Source organism: Ochlerotatus camptorhynchus, unplaced genomic scaffold (genome assembly GCF_037179485.1).
Source record: "Ochlerotatus camptorhynchus isolate MF236.1 unplaced genomic scaffold, CSIRO-AGI_Acam_v1.1 ptg000146l, whole genome shotgun sequence".
Lineage (NCBI taxonomy): Eukaryota > Metazoa > Arthropoda > Insecta > Diptera > Culicidae > Ochlerotatus > Ochlerotatus camptorhynchus.
Genome location: NW_027040636.1, coordinates 316,926 through 338,374, shown reverse-complemented (window position 1 = coordinate 338,374; position 21,449 = coordinate 316,926). Strand labels below are relative to the sequence as shown.

The 21,449-nt window shown below is 38.0% G+C and overlaps 1 protein-coding gene across 4 annotated transcripts in view; it reads left to right on the top strand.

The window, feature by feature from the left end:
• The window catches only part of LOC135700972 (tyrosine-protein kinase receptor torso-like), a 152,117-nt gene that overhangs the window by 98,014 nt on the left and 32,654 nt on the right, over positions 1–21,449 (top strand). For all 4 annotated transcript variants that reach the window (XM_065221657.1, XM_065221656.1, XM_065221659.1 and 1 more), the window contains 4 exons: positions 9,133–9,370; positions 9,430–9,509; positions 9,569–9,731; positions 10,162–10,343. In XM_065221657.1, the coding sequence (XP_065077729.1) occupies positions 9,133–9,370; positions 9,430–9,509; positions 9,569–9,731; positions 10,162–10,343 (663 nt within the window). The remainder of the gene's footprint in view (positions 1–9,132; positions 9,371–9,429; positions 9,510–9,568; positions 9,732–10,161; positions 10,344–21,449) is intronic.

Genomic DNA, 21,449 nt, shown 5'->3' with positions numbered 1-21,449 from the left:
GTTTATTCGTCAGGCAAAGTTTGGATTTCCTGTTTATAAGAGGATACAAACTTCTCATATATTTGTTACATTTGGCTTGAATCCTCAATGGGATCTTTAAAAGATAAATTTAAAGGATAAATTAAAAGTCCAAGATGAGGACTGTTCAAGTTATAAAACGGACACACACTTTCAGTCCCATCTTTTTTATTTGACTGCTTAGCTTAAGGCTTTCGTCGGCAAGTTTTGAGCTCTACTTATAAGCAAAATAGACAAAATAATAATCAATATATGTGAAGCAGCTTGTATTCTTTTTAAAATTTTAAATCACATGTGCTCTAAAATGCTTTTTATACTCATGTCAGTATTTCTTGAGCACCAGTGGAACTTCGGACCAGAAAGTGGCTCCACTTGTCAGTTGCGAAAACTAGCGCACCTAGCGGTAGATGGCATCTTCTACCTGCAGTTAAGATAGGCAGCATGCTATGATAGTGTGAGTGCACATAGAAAGCCCGTATGGAACGCTACTACAACACATCGCTTGTTGAGCAGAAAAACGAACCATTTTTGATACACCTATTTTTTTGCACTTCCCCTTCTGTTCTGTGGCACCATGCTAAATTTTGCAATTGTGTCAAGCCAGATATTTATGATTTCTGTACTTCTAAAATATGATACACACCAAGTATAATAAATATAAATATTGTAGAACAAATTGTTTGTACGATTTTGCATAATTTTCGGTGTCATTTTTCGTCCCACGTTTACAACTTTGGAAAATTGACAATAATACCTCAAAAATTATGATACTGCCGAATACAATAAGTTTAAGTTATTCAGTGACAGTTTTCATTAAATTTGAACTGAATATACACATTTGAAACACATAAAATAAATTTCGTTCTCACTATTTACTTTCTCAACACACTTTTTATCACATTTTGTTCTAATTAAATATTAAATTTTATATTTTTGGTATTTTGTAAATGCATTTTTTTTTAGAATACATGGCTTGGCGGTTCATTCTGAAGTTATGTGTTTGATTATCATTATTTTAAGCAATGCATATTTTTGTTTGGATCATACTCTATGTATATACATAAATATCCTTAATAAACAATAGGAATACAATTAAAAATCAAAAAGTTCCAGCCAATTGTTGAAGGCTGTTTAATAACTTGGTTTAACCAAAAAATTGGAACTACGTTCACAGTAACTATATGACTATTACTAGGTTTCAAAAAGGAAGCTCTAGGCTTATGAGGGATTATTATTTCCTTTGGTTTGTTTTTTCCGTCGATCTTGTTTTCCGTGCTGAGCACCAATGCTACCGACGTGCCAGGAAGGCAGCTCCCACACCTGGACCCTACCTATCGACCCATCAACTCATGAACCGGGGACCAACGGCTTTACTTCCCATCCGAAGGAAGGCGTGATCAGAGATGTTATGCCTCAGAACATCCCGGCGGCGCCGACTGGGATTGAACCCAGGCCTGCTGGGGTGAGAGGTAATCACGCTTACCACTACACCACCTAGGGATTATTATGAGTTGAGTTTTACAAGCGTTGGGAGAAATCTTATATTTTTGTAAATAACTGAATTCATTCCATAAATTAGGCTGGACATTATTTCTTCTTCCATCATATGAAGTACGCTGCATGCTTATATAGGGTTAATAGTTCTAATGTTGGCCCATGGATCTAAGATTGGGCCCATCGCTAAAAATTTGCTATTTATCAATTTTATCTATGTAGATGAACGCGTCATTGGGACGGAACTAATAGATATGTTTGGTCGCTATTGAAAATTTAGTCGATTGCTGAATTTAGACATGGGCCCAAATTAAAGGCATTTAGGCCGACAATACATCCATTTCCCATATTTGTTATTTTTGTGTGTTTACTGGTATTGGAAATCTTTAAATCCGGTGAATAAACCTGGTACCATGGGAATCAATTACTGATTGGAACATCAATAGCCGTAGTGGGAAAGTAGTATTTTACTATTACCAAATCAAAGTTGGTACTCGTGGAGAATAGAAGAACTATGAAAGTCACGCAAATTTGGCCTATTTTCAACCCCCCCTCCCTCCTTTGTCACATTTTTTGTATGGACCTTATTTTTTTTTTGTATGGCTCGTCACAATTTTCAAAACACCCCCTACCCCCTAAATGTGTGACATAATTAATGGACGACCCCCAATGGCTTTACTTCCCTTGCGAAGGAAGGCGTGATCAGAGATGTTCGCCTCAGAACATCCCGGCGGCGCCGACTGGGATTGAACCCAGGCCTGCTGAGGTGAGAGGTAATCACGTTTACCACTACACCACCGGCGCCGCTGATTTATGCGATATCGCGCTTAATTTTACGTGTAAATATAGAGTTAATTACGTGTGAGCCAGCTATCGCAAAGTTTTACATATTTTTTTTCAAACGGTGAAATACCAAGGGGAGAGGAATGCTTAAAATTGGTTTAAAAAAAGCTACGTCATTTATGGATGTTCCCTAGCATGCATGCATATTCGCTGGATAAAAATCAGAATTTTAACCATCCACAGATACAAATATTCTGTAATTTTCAACTACAACCTGGAACAGGTTTTTGAATATAGCATTACCATTTAACGATAATTTGAATTTTCAACAAACATTTAGATGAAAATGAAAATTTCAGTTTTAATTAATTGAATATTAATTTAAACTGAAATTTACATGTTCATCTAAATTTATATCGATGTTTGTTAAGGCTGAAAGCCTTATAAATAAAAGAAATAATTTCAATAGAACTTTTCACTGTTATGTAAAAATACAGTTGCATATAAAATTCAATGCATATGAATGGATTATTAAATACCTTCTCGTAAAATTAATAAAAAATACATCAATGAGCTTAATGTAAATTTACAAATTGTTTGCTGTGTCACTTAACATTTTCCCTCGTTTAATTTTGAACTGAAATTGACATAAACAACGAAATTGTTTGCAAGCTTGTATACAAAATCGCAGATTTTTTACGATATAGCGCTTAAATTTAAATGAAATATAGTGTAATTTATGCCAAATCTATCGTTAACTGCAAGTGCACTAGATATTGCAGAAATTTGCACAACATTTTCAAATTGTGTTGTTTTAAAATTAATTATTATTGTTGCTGGAAAGGTATGCAGAAATTAATTAGATACAGGAAGTCTTTTCAACTCATGTAAAAATCAAGTAGAATGTAATTTTCAACTCATGTAATTTTAGTATCCACAGTAATTTTAAGTGTTTTGCAATGCTACTTTTATGTGCTTTGACATTAATGTAAATTTACAAAATTGTATTGCCTATGTTAGAAAATCATACATTTTTTGGGTGCAAGATAAAAAAAAAAATAGCTGGAGAATGCAAAAGCAAAATCTCAAGCATATATTTTATAGATCTTCTAGATAGAGTTAGTAATAACATTTATTCTTCCTTGAATCTTTTCACTACACCAAAAAAATCCCATGAATTTTGCAACCATTGCATGGGGCATTTTCATACAACCAGGCGGTCAAAAATATTTCTATCATTTTTTCACAATTCCTGCTATTATTCTTGCTTTGTTTCATCAATATAAGGTGTGCGTTATCACTTGCAACATTTTCACGACCAACTTTTGAAAAGGGCCTAACTTTTGATTAATTAAAATTTAATTTTTACGATTTTATAACGGTTACAGTTTCAACCTTGTTTTCAGAGAATAAAATCTAATGAACAAAGACAACCTACCATGGTTTTTTTGGGGGGAACACCGTAAAAAATAAAAAAAAACCTTTTTTTTTTTGGAAATATGTTTATTTTTTTCAACAAATCTTCTGTAAAAAAAAATACAAAAAGCCATGATACAATAATCAAAATCAAATATGTTTCAACGAATTTCTTTTTATTCCTCTGTTACAATATCATCATGAACAAATTCTTCTTCAATTTCATCGACTGCTTTCATAAGTTCCTCCAAGGCATTGAAGTTATTAGTATTGACTACTGAATCACTTACAGAATTTTCAAATATCATGAAACTTTTCACGATGTCGGGATAATCCAGGGATACTTTTTTCTGTCGTCTTTTTGCCATCCAAATGGAACTGATCAGTGGGTCCGATTCATTAATGGCACGAATAAAGACATCATGTAAATTTTCTACTCTTGATCGTTTTCTTGCATGATGGGTTCGATATTTTTTTAAATGTATATGTTGACTTTCTGCTGCCTCTTCCGCTAATGAACCAAGTGGTGCTGGTGAATGTATGATTATTTCTCCATCATGAGCGAGAACTTTATGCACGGTTGCAGTAATTTTGTACCAATCATACAATTTAAGATAGAGCCTATATGTTTTTTTATTTATATAATATTTAAAAAAATATAATAAAAATATATAAATATAATAAAATATTTATATATTTTTTCGTAAAGCTGTGTCGTCACATGTTTTTTTCTTTGTTCATATAGTTCTGTGAACGGTTTCGTTACCTTCCATTTTTTGATATCCATTCTGTATGCAATATGCAAAAAGCATTCGAAAAATCTTATCCAAGCATGAAGTGGAGATATGCCGTAATGCAAGGCTTCTTCGTTTGATATAAATCCTTCCTCGAATTTCTCTGCATCATTCATTACATTTGGTGTTGCCCCACATATTGAACAATTCTGCATCGACGAATTTCCAGTGATATAAGTTAAGACTTTTCCGTCTATCATACTGAGGACAAAATCAAAATCAACAAGTATAAACTTGTCGTTTGAGAGTTCAATTTTCACTGGCGTTCACATTGCTCCTGTTCGATGAATTCCTCGATGCCAAATTCTCCATCAAGCCAATTCCGAAAATACGACTCAAATCGCTCTTTCGTGCGATTAGCTTCATGCCATTTGTTGATGTATTTAGTAACGATTTTATGGATCTTTCATCGAGAGGTTTACGTTTTTCCACCGAGATGTTATAATTTTCACAAATGAATTCAATGGCTCTGTGAACATTAACACTATGGCTTAATTTTGCGTCTAATAGATTAATAATGGTTCTATTATCCATGCTCACACTTGGTCTCAACCGTAAATTTGAATTACACTGGCGACGTTTTCCTCTTTCACTCAAATCCAAGAAAGGTTTTGAAGGTCGTCCACGTTTTGTTCCCGAGGCCGAGGTTGAGGCAACACATTGCTCCTGTTCGATGAATTCCTCGATGCCAAATTCTCCTTCAAGCCAATTCCGAAAATACGACTCAAATCGCTCTTTCGTGCGATTAGCTTCATGCTATTTGTTGATGTATTTAGTAACGATTTTATGGATCTTTCATCGAGAGGTTTACGTTTTTCCACCGAGATGTTATAATTTTCACAAATGAATTCAATGGCTCTGTGAACATTGTCACTATGGCTTAATTTTGCGTCTAATAGATTAATAATGGTTCTATTATCCATGCTCACACTTGGTCTCAACCGTAAATTTGAATTACACTGTAGTAGAAACTTGAAACTTTCAGATTCTCTTAGTTGAAATGTTTACTATCGACCAAAAATAACGAAATAAGGATTAGTGAAAGTCGATTTTTTTTTATTTTTGACCGCCTGATATCTGATAGTGCATTGGTATTAAGGCACGTTGAGCAAAATGATAGATTAACTCTAAAATCTCCCGCAACGCATCACCAATGGATGCAATGTGCTTCGAGCTATGCAAAGAGAAATATTCAAATAATGTTCGCTTCGGTGAGCCTTAAATTAATCAAAATAGCAGACGTACTCATAATGTGCATAGGGTGGGTGAGCCAGTAGTAGAAAAGCTAAGACAATTTATTTATTCAAAAATAAATATACGATCTGCATACAATTTTTATATGTCAATCTGTATTGTGTATGCATTTTTCGTGCGAAAACTTGTCCTTCATTAATCAGAACACTGTTGTAGTAGTTTTGGTAGTTGCTAAATGTGGTTCCTAATAGTGAAACGCATTGATTTCTAATGGATTCCACTATTATATGAACACTACCGCAACTATAGTAGGTGCAAAGGAGTCAAAATCTTAAGACAAATAAATTTCCGTCGTTTTAGCTAATTATGCTAATCTTATTCATTTTAGGAGAGTTATTGAAGAAAAATAGATTTAACTGGCCTTCCACCAATATTCCGGCATAAACTTCATACCGCAACTATAGGTACACCACTATTACTGGAACACTTACCCTACATGTTTAAATTCTATATGTCCAGATTCGTTTTGCCAAAACCACACGAAATCCTGGAATGTATTCTAAATTGTTTCTCAATCAGGTCAATTATTTGATCGGTCAACTAAATAGGATAGGTATGTAAATGACTGCAGCTACACCAACCACCCCTCTAGTGTAGAATAATAGCAACATAAGCTAATTGCCGCAACCTTTGTCTAACAGATTTGATAAATCTAAATTCATTCAACAAACCATACCATATTTGTTCATACATATCTGAATTTGGTTGGAAAGCATTGTTTTGACATAGATTAGCCCCGTGAAGTGGGTTGGATTCCCGGGGATTTTTCAAGTTGGAAATTTTATCGACATGCAATCACACATAGTTTCCTATTCCTGGCGGCAAACACATTTGCTATGCTCAGAAAAGTTGAGAAAATATTTTATTTTATTTGACGTCAATCAGTGTAGACCGTTTTACAATAGCCTTAAGGGGGTATTCCCAATCTTTTGCCTTTTTTCGGCCTGTTTTTCAATTATTTTTTTTCAAGGAAAATTAATAGTAATGCGCCTAACTCTTTGGGATTCTTGTTTATTGAACATGAAAGTTTACAAATAAATTTTTTTCGACATAAAAAAAGACATTATTGACGTCACAAAATGGCGGGAAACAGACCCCTGTTCGCCGCAAACGCCTGGACGGGCGAAGACTTTTCTCTGGAACGGCTTCATCTGAAACAGATTTCGTGATGAAATTAATAATCTGCATAAGGTTCTCTGGAGCTTCTCCCGTTGGCAGCAAAAAATCTTGCAAATTAACAAAATGGCGGCCATATGAAAAAACAGGCGATTTTTAGCCCGCTTTTTTGCAGCTTTAAGGTGCTTCAAACAATGTTAAATGTTAATATTTTTGGCTGAAAGTGGGAGAAGCTCCAAAGAATTTAATAAGGAACAAAATGCGCAAAGATTCAAGTCAATATCTCTTATAGTTTCTGAGAAAAATCTTCGTCCAATAAAAAAATGTGGTTTCGAGAAAAACGCGTTTAAAGTTTTGACTTTAGTTAAAACCATTTGGGGGTTCTTACCATTAGTCAGCTATGCCTGGACAACGAATTCGCTGATCGGAAAACGGCTTGGGGGGATGAAAGTATATAGTTTAAAGTACAAAAAACGTGAAAAAAAAATTTCATTTTTTGAAAAAAAAAAAGATCGGGAATACCCCCTTAAGTGCTAGTTTAATCTTTTTTATATGAATTACAATATGCCTTGAAAACAAATAAATAAAACTAGTACTAGCTGACGTTACGCAAGGAATTAAAATATTGTTTTAATTTGGTTGTTGTCATTGTAAAGTCAATGTTGTCGCAGTGCCTATTGTATGTGTCCATCATTTGGATCAAGAGTTGGCGGTTTGAAGCAAATATATTTTTATGTCGTAAATTCCTTGATTGTGTTTATAAATTTAAGGATGACAATAGTTCTATTGAATCAATGCGATGTGATACGATATTGTTTACGAATGAAATCATAACGAATTCACGAAGCTTTTTTAATGTTTGGATATTTATGAGCATACATCGAGCTGTGTATGATGGCAGAGGAAATACAGTCCAACATAACTTGAGAAGTGCATACAATAGAAACTGCTTTTGAACGGACTCTATTCTTTCTTGGTGTGTGATTGAAAAATGAGACCAAGCTATGCTGTAATATTCTAATATCGACCTTACATAAGCAATGTACAATGTTTTTATCGTATATGGATTGTAATCGTGAAAGTTATAGCAGAAACGTTTTAAGAAACCAAGCATGTTGTTAGCTCTGTTAATAATTGTGTTATAAAGATCGGCGAAAGTAACCCTGCTAATCCACAAATTTCTCGTTAGCTCGAAACTTTTTTCTGGCTTTAATACGTCCTTAGTTGTGAATTGAGAGATTTCTAAGCCTGTACCTTTTTTGCATTAGTATTATTGTGTGGCTAGTACAATGATATTCTATGCCCAGGGAAGTTGAGAAATTATCCAATTCGAAAAATTCCTACTATAGGCAACTTTTTGTAGTTGTGAATTTGAATATTTCAGATAAGTCTGCTCATAAAACTTAACTTGTGGCATGGTTCTTAAGTTGATGTTTTCACACTTTTTCTCTAGAATTTCTTCGGAAATATCCCAGGATTTATCCAGAGTAATGTTAAAAATTATCTAGATGAATGGGGATTCATTCTGCATTTTTCTGCACAAATTTTTTGGATTTATTTGCAGAGCACTTTAAAGATTCTCTCCAAAGAAATCTTGGCATTCATTTGCAATACTCTTCGAATTTTCCAACCAGTACCCGTACGTTATTATTTCAGGAAATATAAATTTAGTATGCATTGAATATACCTTTGCAAGGTTTCCACTTTTTATAGCTCCTGTTTTACGAAACTCATAACAGCAATTTAAACGTCAACGGTTGTTTAGGAGTTACAAACCCACATAGCGCATTTTGCACCACCCTTAGCTCAGCATTTTATACATTAAAAACGCTTATTTGTGATCGAAAAACAGTCGGTTTTCTCACAGATCAAGAAGCAGGTTATGCAGTAAGTTGATTCATATATCATAATACGGGAATGCTCTTATATCTGTCTATCAAAAGTCTATTGAGAAGCTGTTCATATAATAAAAAAGTTGACCATAATGTCTCCTAATGCGAAATATCATGGTGACGCGCATTTCCCTGCCGGGTAATTTAAAACCATTTCCCCTCCTAAATATCCGGATAGAAAAATGTTGGATATTATCCCTATCCACTTTTTTTTCTATCCGGATAAATTTTAAAACGTATACTATCCAGATAATTTTAACTCGGATAGTATCCATTTTAAAATTAAGGATAATGTTGATGCTGGCATACATTATTTTTTGATCAGTGAAAATTAAAATAATTATTTAATTTGCATTCTATTACAGAGCAATGCGTCGGTAATCCAAATGAAGGACCTAACACCGAATCAACAGTACAATATCACAGCCACGGTACTAACATCCCATCGAGAATTTGTTTACGTGGAAAACAAACCACAATTCAAAACATTGTCCGAGGATTATACACCGGGAAATATTACCAAAATTGACGTAATTGGCTTCCACATAAACCACCATAATCATGAATTGTTGGATGCTGTAGTTTCGTGGCAACCTGCACCAGGTAAGTGTTGGAATTATTCAATTTAATTGATAGGGTCTTAACAAACGTTTCAATTGCAGACAGGACATGCCACTATGAATTACTTTATCATGCGAGCCACTTGCCAGATTATCTTTCTATGGTTGTTGATGTTCAAAAGGTAAATATCTAGTTGCAAAAAACAATATAGTAAACTGTTTCGTCCTTTCAAATCCACAGGAGCTGTATAATTATACCATAACGGCCCTGGAACTTAATTCGGAGTACTACTTAGGTATCCGGGCGAAAAATATGAAAAATTCTTCAAAAGAAAGTGAATTGAAATGGCATACATTCCATACCCCTAGCTGTATAGATAGGCATGACGGCAGCAAAATATGCGGTAAGATAAGCAAATTGCGCCTTCACATGTTGTACCCAAAATAGCAATATTTCATAACCAATTTGAACACAACAAAAACGCAAGAATATAGCGAACTTTTGGTAACGGGTGTTCAATAAAAAATGAGAATGATTTTAGTGCCGTCCAGCGCTTTTGTGAGAGCATCGCGACTAAGTTGCGTCGTACGGCTGACCAGGGCCCCTTCTTCAATATTCATTGACGTTTTTTTGAAGAATGAACATTATGTTTTTAATAAAAAATACTGAATTCGTTGAAAAAAAAAACGTTTTTACTAGCTATATGACTGAAAAAATTCTAATTTTTTATTGAACACCCGTTATGTAATGTTGAATTTGGTTTGAAACTGCATGATAATAAAGTAATGAGATAAAATTATCTACAATTTACCGTTCCATTTTATTCAATATAGCACCGGAAAGTGTATTCAATGTTCACGTTAATTCAGTGTACCTTTCGGGTGACAACTATAAATTGAACATCAGCTGGGACAAACCTCGCTTCCTTCCAGATTACTACATCATAAGAATATATGACCTATATTCTGCAACAGAGGAAGATCCGGCAAAGTCAATCACACGTAATGTGAGCAGGGTGAGTAGTATACTATAATAGATTACTATTCATATAAGTATTAGAGTAGGTCACCGTTATATAGAAAAACGCAAACTTTGCCTTAGTTACCACACGAGAACAACTCTTTTTTGGTTCAATTTGGAGTTCCAAACAAAAGTGCAAAATTTGGGGACGATTGGTTGCAACCCGGCATTATACATAGCTCAATCTCATATGCGTAGTTAGAGAACGGGGGGAGGAGAGGGCGGCTTATTATACGCAGGTTTTGAATCGAAAATTGTTGTAGTGTAAATATTTAATATCCACTTGTCCATGCAGTTGTTAGTGAGGTGATGTTGTTTGAATTATTAGCAGTTGGAAACCTACTGTAGCTACAATACAAACGAATACAAATAAACAATATATCAGTAGTTCGTATGCCTCGTATGGCAGGACGGCCAAGCTTAGGCCACCCCCATATAGAAAAGACAGAAGCAGTTCTACACCAAAAACCAAAAACAGGAGAAAACGATAACTGTCTTGACGAGTTTCGTCTCAGACACAGGTACAGTCGGTTTTCGCTCGTTAGGCATCTTTAAGTGCGCTACGTTTTAGTTAGACTTCCAAGTCCAAATTTCGACTAACTTCATGCAAAAACCGGCAAACGAGTGGAGTAATGATACAGATTATTTCAATGCGATACAACGAGTTGCTTCCTTGATGGATGTCAACGATGTGGCGGAACGAGGGGTGAAGCTAATTTCTGACTCTATCAAGAAATCCACCCGAGACCCTGTTCAACAGAAATATTTTTTTTTTTTATTTATTACTTTATTTGTACAGGCTCAATCGAATAAACTTTACAGAGCCGAATTATCATTTTCGTTATACATTATTGATGTCTTATATTATATATAAGTTAAAGGAGCTGGACCGGATACTCGCGGTTGTCTCGAGGTTAGTGGAGATTTACAATTTTTTTGGATGGGAAAAGGGAGAGGGAGGTTTGAAATGTGGTTTTCGATACAAATATTTAATTAATCCTAAAACATGAACTAATTTCTATTCATCTTGAAAACAAACATTAAAAAAAAACTACACGCACAATACACAAACTAAACACAAGGTTAATAAAACTTACAATCTAAGGTTAGTATTCTTAAAGTAAACATATATGAGTTTCATAAACTCCAGATCACGTCTAGCCAAAATATCCCGAACTGGAACATTAGGTTGTCTACCTCGAGCCCGAAGGGAATCGCACAGCTCAGATCTGACTCCGCGATGCTCAGCACAAGACCAAATAATGTGATCTGCGTCCTGGTAACCTTGTCCACATTCACAGAGACTGCTGTCCTTCAGCCCAACACGGAACAAGTGAGCGTTTAACGAATAGTGATTGGACATGAGGCGAGACATCATACGAATGAAGTCTCGACCCACATCCAACCCCTTGAACCAAGGACTCTTAGACACCTTAGGGATGATCGAATATAGCCATCGTCCCAAACTCCCTTCACTCCACTTATTCTGCCAGCTGACGAGTGACTGTTGACGATAAATGAAGAAAAATTCGTTGTAGGCGATTTGTCGATCGTAAATATCGCCTTCCATAGCGCCCACCTTAGCAAGTGAGTCCGCCATCTCATTGCCCGGAATCGAGCAATGAGATGGGACCCATGCAAAGGTGATGACAAAAGATCTTAAAGATAAAGCACTTAAAAGCTCTCGTATTTTCATGAGAAAATACGAGGAGTGCTTTACCGGCCTCATGGATCGAATAGCCTCGACAGAACTGAGACTATCCGTAAAAATAAAATAGTGATCTGGTGCAAGTGAGGCGATCGTTTCTAGCGTATAGTGTATTGCCGCCAGTTCAGCAACATATACGGAACAAGGAGCTTGAAGCATTCGAGAGGCGCTATGAATTTCGTTAAAAATAAGAAACCAGCGGACGACTCTATTAGTGATCCATCTGTGAAGAACGATCTTGCGGAATCAACTTGGCCAAACTTTGCAGCGTAAATTGACGGAACAATCATGGGACGATGATGTTCTGGGATCCCACGAATCTCCCGCGTCATAGATAAATCAAAACTAACTGAATTGCCGAAGTCAGAGAAGCATACACGATGAGGATTATGCTGTGAAGGGCTGACATCCTGTGTTATGTACACGTAGTACAATGGCATAAAACGAGTTTGGGGGTTTAGCTCAAGAAGCTTCTCAAAGTTTGCAATCACCAGTGGGTTCATAATTTCACAACGGGTGAGGAGCCTGAGGGATAATTCCGAAAACCGATCAGATAGTGGCAACATGCCCGCTAACACTTCGAGACTCATCGTATGAGTCGAGTGCATGCATCCTAACGCGATACGAAGACAGCGATACTGGATCCGTTCCAGTTTGATGATGTGCGTTTTAGCCGCCGACTGGAAGCAAAAACTACCGTACTCTAAAACCGATAAAATCGTTGTCCGGTACAACGTCAGAAGATCTTGTGGATGGGCTCCCCACCACGTTCCGGTAATTGATCGAAGGAAATTGATCCTTAGTTGGCATTTTTGTCTCAGATACTCAATGTGGGATCTCCAGGTGCATTTGGAATCGAACCAGACCCCGAGATATTTAAAACACATGGAATGAGTGATCGGTTTACCCAAAAGTTGAAGCTTCGGTTGTGCTGGGCTATGCTTCCTAGAAAAAACGACCAACTCAGTTTTCTCCGTGGAGAATTCGATACCTAGCTGAATAGCCCAAGTAGACAAATTGTCTAAGGTATCCTGTAAGGGTCCTTGCAGGTCGGCCTCTCTGGGCCCTGTCATAGACACAACTCCGTCATCTGCAAGTTGTCTCAGCGTGCAGTTGTCACTTAGACAATTGTCAATTTCTCTGACGTAGAAATTATACAAAAGGGGGCTTAAACATGAGCCCTGGGGGAGGCCCATGTAACTAAATCGAGAAGCTGTAGAGTTTCCATGAGAAAAGCTCATATGTTTCTCTGACAGCAAATTGTACAAAAAGTTATTAATTAATGGAGAAAGGCCACATGCGTGGAGTTTGTCTGAAAGGACCTCAACCGATACTGAATCAAAAGCCCCCTTAATATCCAAGAACACAGAAGCCATTTGCTCTTTTTTAGCAAAAGCCAACTGAATTTCGGTGGAAACGCGAGACAGTCGTTCGTTCCCTTGCCCCTACGGAAACCAAATTGAGTATCTGAGAGTAGGTGGTTCGTCTCAACCCATTTGTCCAAGCGAAAAAGGATCATTTTCTCCAACAATTTTCGAATGCACGATAACATCGCGATGGGACGATACGAGTTATGATCTGAAGCCGGTTTTCCAGGCTTTTTAATGGCTATAACTCTCACTTGCCTCCAATCATCCGGAACAATATTGAGCTCTAGGAACTGACAAAACAAGTTCAACATGCGCCTCTTAGCGACGTCTGGGAGGTTCTTCAACAAGTTGAACTTGATTCTATCAGCCCCCGGAGCCGAATTGCCACACGAAAGGAGCGCGAGTGAGAGCTCCAGCATTGAAAAAGGCTGGCTGATCTCGTCTACCGAATTCGTCGTTTCGCGAGGAATCATCCGTGCCGGCACGGAATCAGGACATACTTTTCGTGCGAACTTAAGAATCCAACGATCTGAGTACTCCTCGCTCTCGTTGTTTGAAGACCGGTTACGCATCCTTCGCGCCGCATTCCACAGCGTATTCATCGACGTTTCGCGCGATAATCCGTCCACGAATTGCCGCCAGTATCCGCGTTTCTTGGCTTTGATGAGGCTTTTGAGTTCGCGTTCAAGAGTCGAGTACGCTTCGAAATACACGGGTGTTCCACGTTTCCGGAAAAGCTTAAACGCGTCGGACTTTTTACGATAAACCTCTGTGCATTGGTGGTCCCACCAAGGGGAAGGAGGTTTCCTACGCAAAGACGTTCCAGGAACCGACCGAGTTTGAGCTCGAAGCGCGCTGTCCAAGATCAGATTGGAGAGGAAGTTATATTCCTCCAACGGTGGAAGCCCTTCTACCGACGACACGGCTTCCTCTATCGCGGTCTTGAACGTTGTCCAATCGATATTACGGGTGAGGTCGTACGCGACGTTAACGGATTCCGACGGATTGAACCCACTGGCAATCGAAATTTTGATCGGCAAGTGATCACTACCGTGGGGATCTTGGATCACATTCCACGTGCAATCCAACGATAATGAGTTAGAGCAAAGTGTGAGGTCTAATTTACTTCCATTCGAGGATGGTCCAGCCAAACGTGTTACTTCTCCATTGTTAAGTATTGTCATATTTAAGTTATCACAGAGGTCATATATAAAAGTAGAACGGTTGTCATCATACAGTTCCCCCCAGCCTGTACCGTGGGAATTGAAATCTCCCATGATCAACCGTGGAGCAGGAAGTACCGAACATATATCTGAAAGTTGTTTTCGATTAACAACGGCTCTAGGAGGAATATAAACAGAAGCAATACAAAGGCTCTTACCTTTAAAAATAGCCTGACATGCGATAACTTCAATACCTGGAAATTGTGGAAGATTCACTCTATAGAAGGAATGGCACTTTTTGATCCCCAAAAGTACCCCTCCTCCACGCGAATCCTCACGATCCAGTCGAATAATGTTAAAATCATAAAAAGGAAGATCAATATCTGAAGAGAGCCAAGTTTCACAAAGAGCAAATGCATCACAATCATTATTGTGAACTAAAAACTTAAAAGAGTCTAATTTAGGAATAAGACTTCGACAATTCCACTGTAGAATAGTGATCAAATCCCCGACCTCGTTTGGAAAATTATCCATCGAAGGAAATGATTGCTGCAAGGAGGGGCCATTTCAATGTCAATTGCTTTAAGAGGGTCTTCACAGTAGGAAGCATTGCCAGAACAATGCTTTTCAGAGGATCAGAAATATTCAGGTACTTGAGGATATCGTCCACAATTTTATCAAATGAGAACAACCCAGATGAAGAAGGGGCTTCTGTTCTTAAAAATGGGACATCAGGGGTTTTGGATGTCCCCGGGAGAGGTGGAAAATCCTGGGTATAGTCAGTTCTTCTGAATCCAGGAGGAGTAGAAACTTTCCTTTTTTCCACCACCACACTCCTTGATTTGGGCAAGCTGATTTGAGGTTCTTCATTCTCAACTTTCCGCGAACGGATACGTTTTCGTTTCCGTGCTGAAAAAAGGAAAGAAGTTCCCTCCTCAGCCAAGTCAGAGTCAGTCTCGTCATCTGACAAAAGAGAAAAGGGATTTTTGTCGTTGGTCGATGGCGTGGCCGTCTTAAGCATTTCTGCAAAAGACTGCCGGGAACGTTCCTTAAGTGAGCGTTGTAATTTCTCCCCGCGTTGTTTGTACACCGGGCATGACGAGATACCATGAGGAGTTCCCTTACAGTACACGCATTTTGGTGCGGTAGCTGCACAGGTGTCATCCCCATGCTTCTCTCCGCATTTGGAACAGCGTGCCTTGCTGCCACAGTGGGAGGCCGTATGTCCCAACTGCTTACAGTTTTGGCAGTTCATGACCCGGGGAACGAACAAACGCACAGGTAGTCGAAGTTTTCCCAGCTCGATGTAGTGAGGAAGGGCTGAACCAGAAAAGGTCACACGGAACGAGTCTGTGGGGGTAAAACTCTTTTTACCCTCGCTGACAGATACTGAGCCCAGTTTTTGGACATCCAGTATCTTCACCGGAGGAAGCAAACGGTTCTTGAAACGGCCAACCGCCTGCTTCTCCAAGATCTCGGGGGTCAGACTCGCTTCGGTGACCACACCTTCGATCTCCACATCACGAGCTGGGATGTAAACTCTGTACTCGAGCGTGAAGAGCTGGGAGGCAGCAATCTCGTTAGCCTGCTTCAGGTTAGAGACGGAGACACGAAGTTTATTGTGCCTAACCTTCGTGATTTCAGTCACGGCCGAGTATCGCTTCGTCAGATCATTAGTAATTTGCATTACATTCAAAGGTTTGTTTCTGGGCTGAAAGTAGACAACCCATGGGCCAGTCGAGTCATCTGGATAGGCTCGCGATCGGGGGTTTATCTGAGCCTGTCCTTTGCCAGGCTGAGACGTTGAACCAGGGAGAGATGACGTACGTTATCGACCCTTCTTGCCATCGCGTGGCAAAGTGGTGTCATCTTCCGACAAAACGTCCATTTCGTCTTGCGACAAAATGTCCATTTTGCCGTACTAGTGGGAGCGAAAAACGCTCTACCACTGAAACGATAATCACTCGGACACAATACACAAAAAAAAAACTACAAACACAGAACACAAACTTAAAATTTAACTGTGGGCGAAAGAGAGAAACAAGAACAAAAACTTATCTGATAATCCTATACTACTACCACCGAGCGTTTAAACGGCAGCAGCGGAGCGACGCGCAGCGTGGATGATCTTCGATTGGTGTGTGCTTGTATGAGGGTCGGCACTCAGCTGAACACACGATGATAGATGAGCGGTGTAAATGCGGAGGCAGATGCTGACACTCGATGACGATGATCCGTGTGCAGGTATGCGTTACCACGCACCGATGGTGCGCAAAATGGTTGGCGAATTGGCAATCGTAAAAACAATTTTCCTTCCGATGATGCCGAAAACACACTTTCTTCTCAGAAAAAAACTCACTTTTAGTTAATTATTTAGCTGGGAACTCTAAGCGAGAAAAAACTGACAATTTAAATCAAGCGAATAGCGAGAAAACTTCCAAAATAGCGGAGCGCGAACTAAGTCGACCGTACTTCTTGCTAGGACGCAGTGAGTTTTGAACAGAAATATTTGTTTCTGATGATCGAACAGCATCAAAAAGGAGAGTTCACTTTATGAATTGTTCGAGAACGGTTGTGTGTTTTTGCTCGCCGCGGGCTTTTATTTTATCTTATTTATTTTTTGCTCGGGCTGCCTTTGTGATGTCGTGTAGTTTTTCGGTGCTCGCATTTGGATAGTTTTGTGTCCCGGGCGCGATAATTTGATTTGAAATGGTTTGTGCTAATGTTTTCCCCCTGTTTCTAAGGTGCTTGGTATGCTCTTGCTTCCCTTTGTTGCCGGTGTTACTCGACCGCGCTGATCTATTGTTAGGTTTTTGCGATGTGCATTGATTTTGTGCACAGAGTGACATGAAAAAGAAAAGCGATATTTAGTTATTGTGTGGTTGGAATCGCTGGAGGAGGAATTGTTTAAACATGACTAGAGAAAAATATGCGTGGAAGCATCGGGAAGGCGCTCCCGAGTGTAAAGGCCGGCGCACAATAGATACGTTTTCGGGTTTTTTGACAGATAATGCATGGGTTAACTGTCAAAAAACCCGAAAACGTATCTATTGTGCGCCGGCCTTAATGATTTGGTGAGTACGTTCCAGTTGACGATTGTTGAAAAGTGTATTTGTGGTGATGCAAACTATGGTTTTGATGACGCATTGCTTCTCTTTCTAAGAAAACGATATGCAATGGAATGATCTTTGTGTCGAGTCAACACTCAGCTTGATTTTTGCACGTTATGAATAGTCTCGCAATATCAAAGGAGCTTGTAAAATCAATATCAAGCATGATATTTTGTTCCAATATCACGCGTGATATTGCGAGCGCATGAGAGCGGAAAAATATCAATTGATTTCTGATTTTGCCAACACTGATCTTTACTTTCATTGGTATAATTGAGAGGGCGCCTATTAAATGGAGCAAATGTTTTTAAATACATCAGAACATACACAGTTAGAAAATTTGATGTAAATTTAGGTGCTCTGAGACTGACATATGCGAGCGTAAATTTTGACATAAAATTGAGTCATAATATACGTGAAATTCAGCTCAATCAAACGTATTTTCATTATTTTTAGTCTCGGAGCACTTAATTTTACATGACATGTTTGTTTACGTCTTATCCTTTATGTCAAAGATGGATGTCGTCACGTGTAAGATTAGGTATTTCTATGTGTATACCAACTCGCCAAGATGAGAAACATGAGATGAGAAGTTATTTCAGTTTGAAGCTTTACGTCCATTTATATGAGTGAGGGGGTGGAGTATAGTAAGTCCCCCCCCCTTCCTCTCTAATTATGCTTATGAGATTGAGAAATTGTTTTTGAATAATTCATCTGAATATGCTAAATCGATAAGATAAGAAACTCCGAACACTTAGAAATAACGATTATTACACGGGACGTAATTCATGGAACGTAAACAAACATGTCATGTAAAATTAAGTGCCTGAAACTGAAACATATGCAACTCGACGAAAAGTGCGTTTGATTGAATCGATTTTCTCTTCCTTTTAAACTGATTCTTATGTCAAAAGGGCCGCTTGCATGTGTCGGTCTCAGGGCACTGAAATTTACATGACTTTTTTTTTGTAGTGTGTATTTCAGTATGAAACTTTTATTCTATTGATATGAGTGAGGGAGGCGTGGATAGGTGTAGTAACTCCCCCCTCCCTCCCTCTCCCCCTATCCAACTACGCATATCAGATAGATTTATTGTTTTGAATGATTCATCTGAACATACCAAACCGATAAAATAATCAAATTCGAAATTATTTCAGTTTGAAGTCATGGAGTGACATTGGTACACCGGCAGTGTTGGCAGGCAAATTGATTTTTTTGGCATTTAATTAAAAACTTTGATCTTTGAACAGCTATAACTTTTTTAGAGGCATTCTAGCACCGTATATTTTCACTTGATTAGAAGCATGATCAACGGCGCCGGTGGTGTAGTGGTAAGCGTGATTACCTCTCACCCCAACAGGCCTGGGTTCAATCCCAGTCGGCGCCGCCGGGATGTTCTGAGGCATAACATCTCTGATCACGCCTTCCTTCGGATGGGAAGTAAAGCCGTTGGTCTCCGGTTCATGAGTTGATGGGTCGATAGGTAGGGTCCAGGTGTGGGAGCTGCCTTTCTGGCACGTCGGTAGCATTGGTGCTCAGCACGGAAAACAAGATCGACGGAAAAAACAAACCAAAGGAAAAAAAAAATAGAAGCATGGTTCAAGCAAAATTGTGGTCCCTAGGAATAAACGTGCAAAAAAGGAAATTTTCCATACTAATTTCCGAACAAATTTCAAACGCATTGCGGAAAGCTGGGTTACAACCAATCGTTCCCAAATTTTGCACAGTTGTTTGGGACCATAAATTGAACCAAAAAAAAAAACATTGAACTAAAAAAAATGACCATGATGACTCATCTTAATAAGTATGTAAGCGTATAGGTAGGATAAAACCACAATAATTCTATCGAACAATACCCAGACAACCAGAAAGCACGTATATTCAAAGTTGTTTTAGTGATATACAAACATATATATAAGCAAACAATTCGTAAAGAATGCAAAGAAATGGCTTATACGTACAAAAGTGGAGGCCAAATGCGTGTATATTTGTATTTAATTTTAAACGAGTTGATGTAACATCATATACGATTTAATCAGTAATAACAAATTCATTTTGAAAAGTCTTACGATGTAATCCAATTTAATTTGTGATACAGTACGACGGAAAAATGAGTCATCGCATATAGGATGGAAATTTGCATTCTATACGATTTAACTTAAACATAATGCGAGGTATGTCATTCTTATATGCAATATTGACTTCAACTGTAGCAATTTACGATACTGTCTGTACATTTTTATACGACTTCTGGTTGTCTGGGTATACAGGAACCCCACGAAGAACACGATGGGTGCTGTCGTCCTCCTCAATTGGTTCTATAACAGTAAAGGAATAGTGGTTGGTGGACAGCACCACCAATCGCACTATTCGAGGGATTTCTGTATAGATTTTATCTGGAAACCACAGGAAGTGCATCCTGTTCAAAAGGAAGAATTTTATTGAATAGCGGAAGATAAAGTGTTTTTTTGTATTGTACCTCTTGAATATAGTTTTAAAATTTATTGTATTTATTTTATAGTATATTGAACAAGTAATCTCGGCACAGTAAGTTCGAGTGATGTCGGACATATGATAAAAATAATATATACATCAGCTCTATTAAATAAAAAAGAATATCGATTTTGCTCCAGTCCGTTCAATCCATTCCAAATCAGGTGCTGATGATTCTCCCAAAATTTGAGTTCATTTGGTTGCGATCTCATACTGCACTGGCTCTTTGAAGTTTATATGTAAACTTTTTGATTACCTCGTAATAATTTTTCACCGTTATGATTTAACGATAAACTTGCTATTTGTACTTATAGAATTTTTTTCAGCTACAACTTTGCTGAAGGCCACATTTTAATTGAACTTCAGGATAATTAGTAAATTATTAATTAATTAGGAAGATGATATACTCCAGCAACTGCTCAGCAGGCAACATTGATGTACTTTGCGTGAAGAATAGGGGGAAAATCATAGTGCAATATGCAGTGTTGCTCTGAAAGTAGTCGATTCATCATATCAGAAAGTGATTGGCTTCGAAAGCCACCAATAACTAATTTTCCTGCCTTTAAATCAAGAAAAGGTCTTCAGCATAGTTGTAGCTGAGAAAATTTCCTATTCATAGGGTAAGATGGGGCAAGATGATTCTACTTGATTGATTTATTTGATGGATGTCAAAATCAACAGGGTCAATAGTTATAACCCCAATGCTGGTATGTCATTGGGATTGCTTTGAACATGTTGAATGCACAAATAAATTTATAAATGTACTAACTGACCCATCTTGTCCATCCTTAAAAAATAAAACACAAAAAAACAATTGTGTTTGTCTACAATCTATTTCCCACTGGCCGGCATTGAAAGCGTGATCAGAATTTTGTTGCCTCAGAAAATCCCGGGATTGAACCCAGGCCCTTTGGGGTATAAGGCAATCACTCTACCCAAGTTTTGAACGAAAAAGAAAGTCGATGAATAGAATCGATCAATGTTACTTTGGACCTAATCCATTGTTCAGCTTGAAATGTGTATTAAATGCATCCTAAAATGTATACTTCCACCAATAATAATGCTGGGATTATTCCTACATGTATACAACATAATTATCATCATGCATAAAGCAGAACACCTAATCTAGAAAAAGAAAACATCAGCAGAGTGGCAAAAGTTCAGCGAAATGATTTCATATCATTCCCCGACTAAACATGACATGGGAGACAATAAGCTCAACTAACTCGTTTCTCGATTTTTTGTGGAACAGGTTGA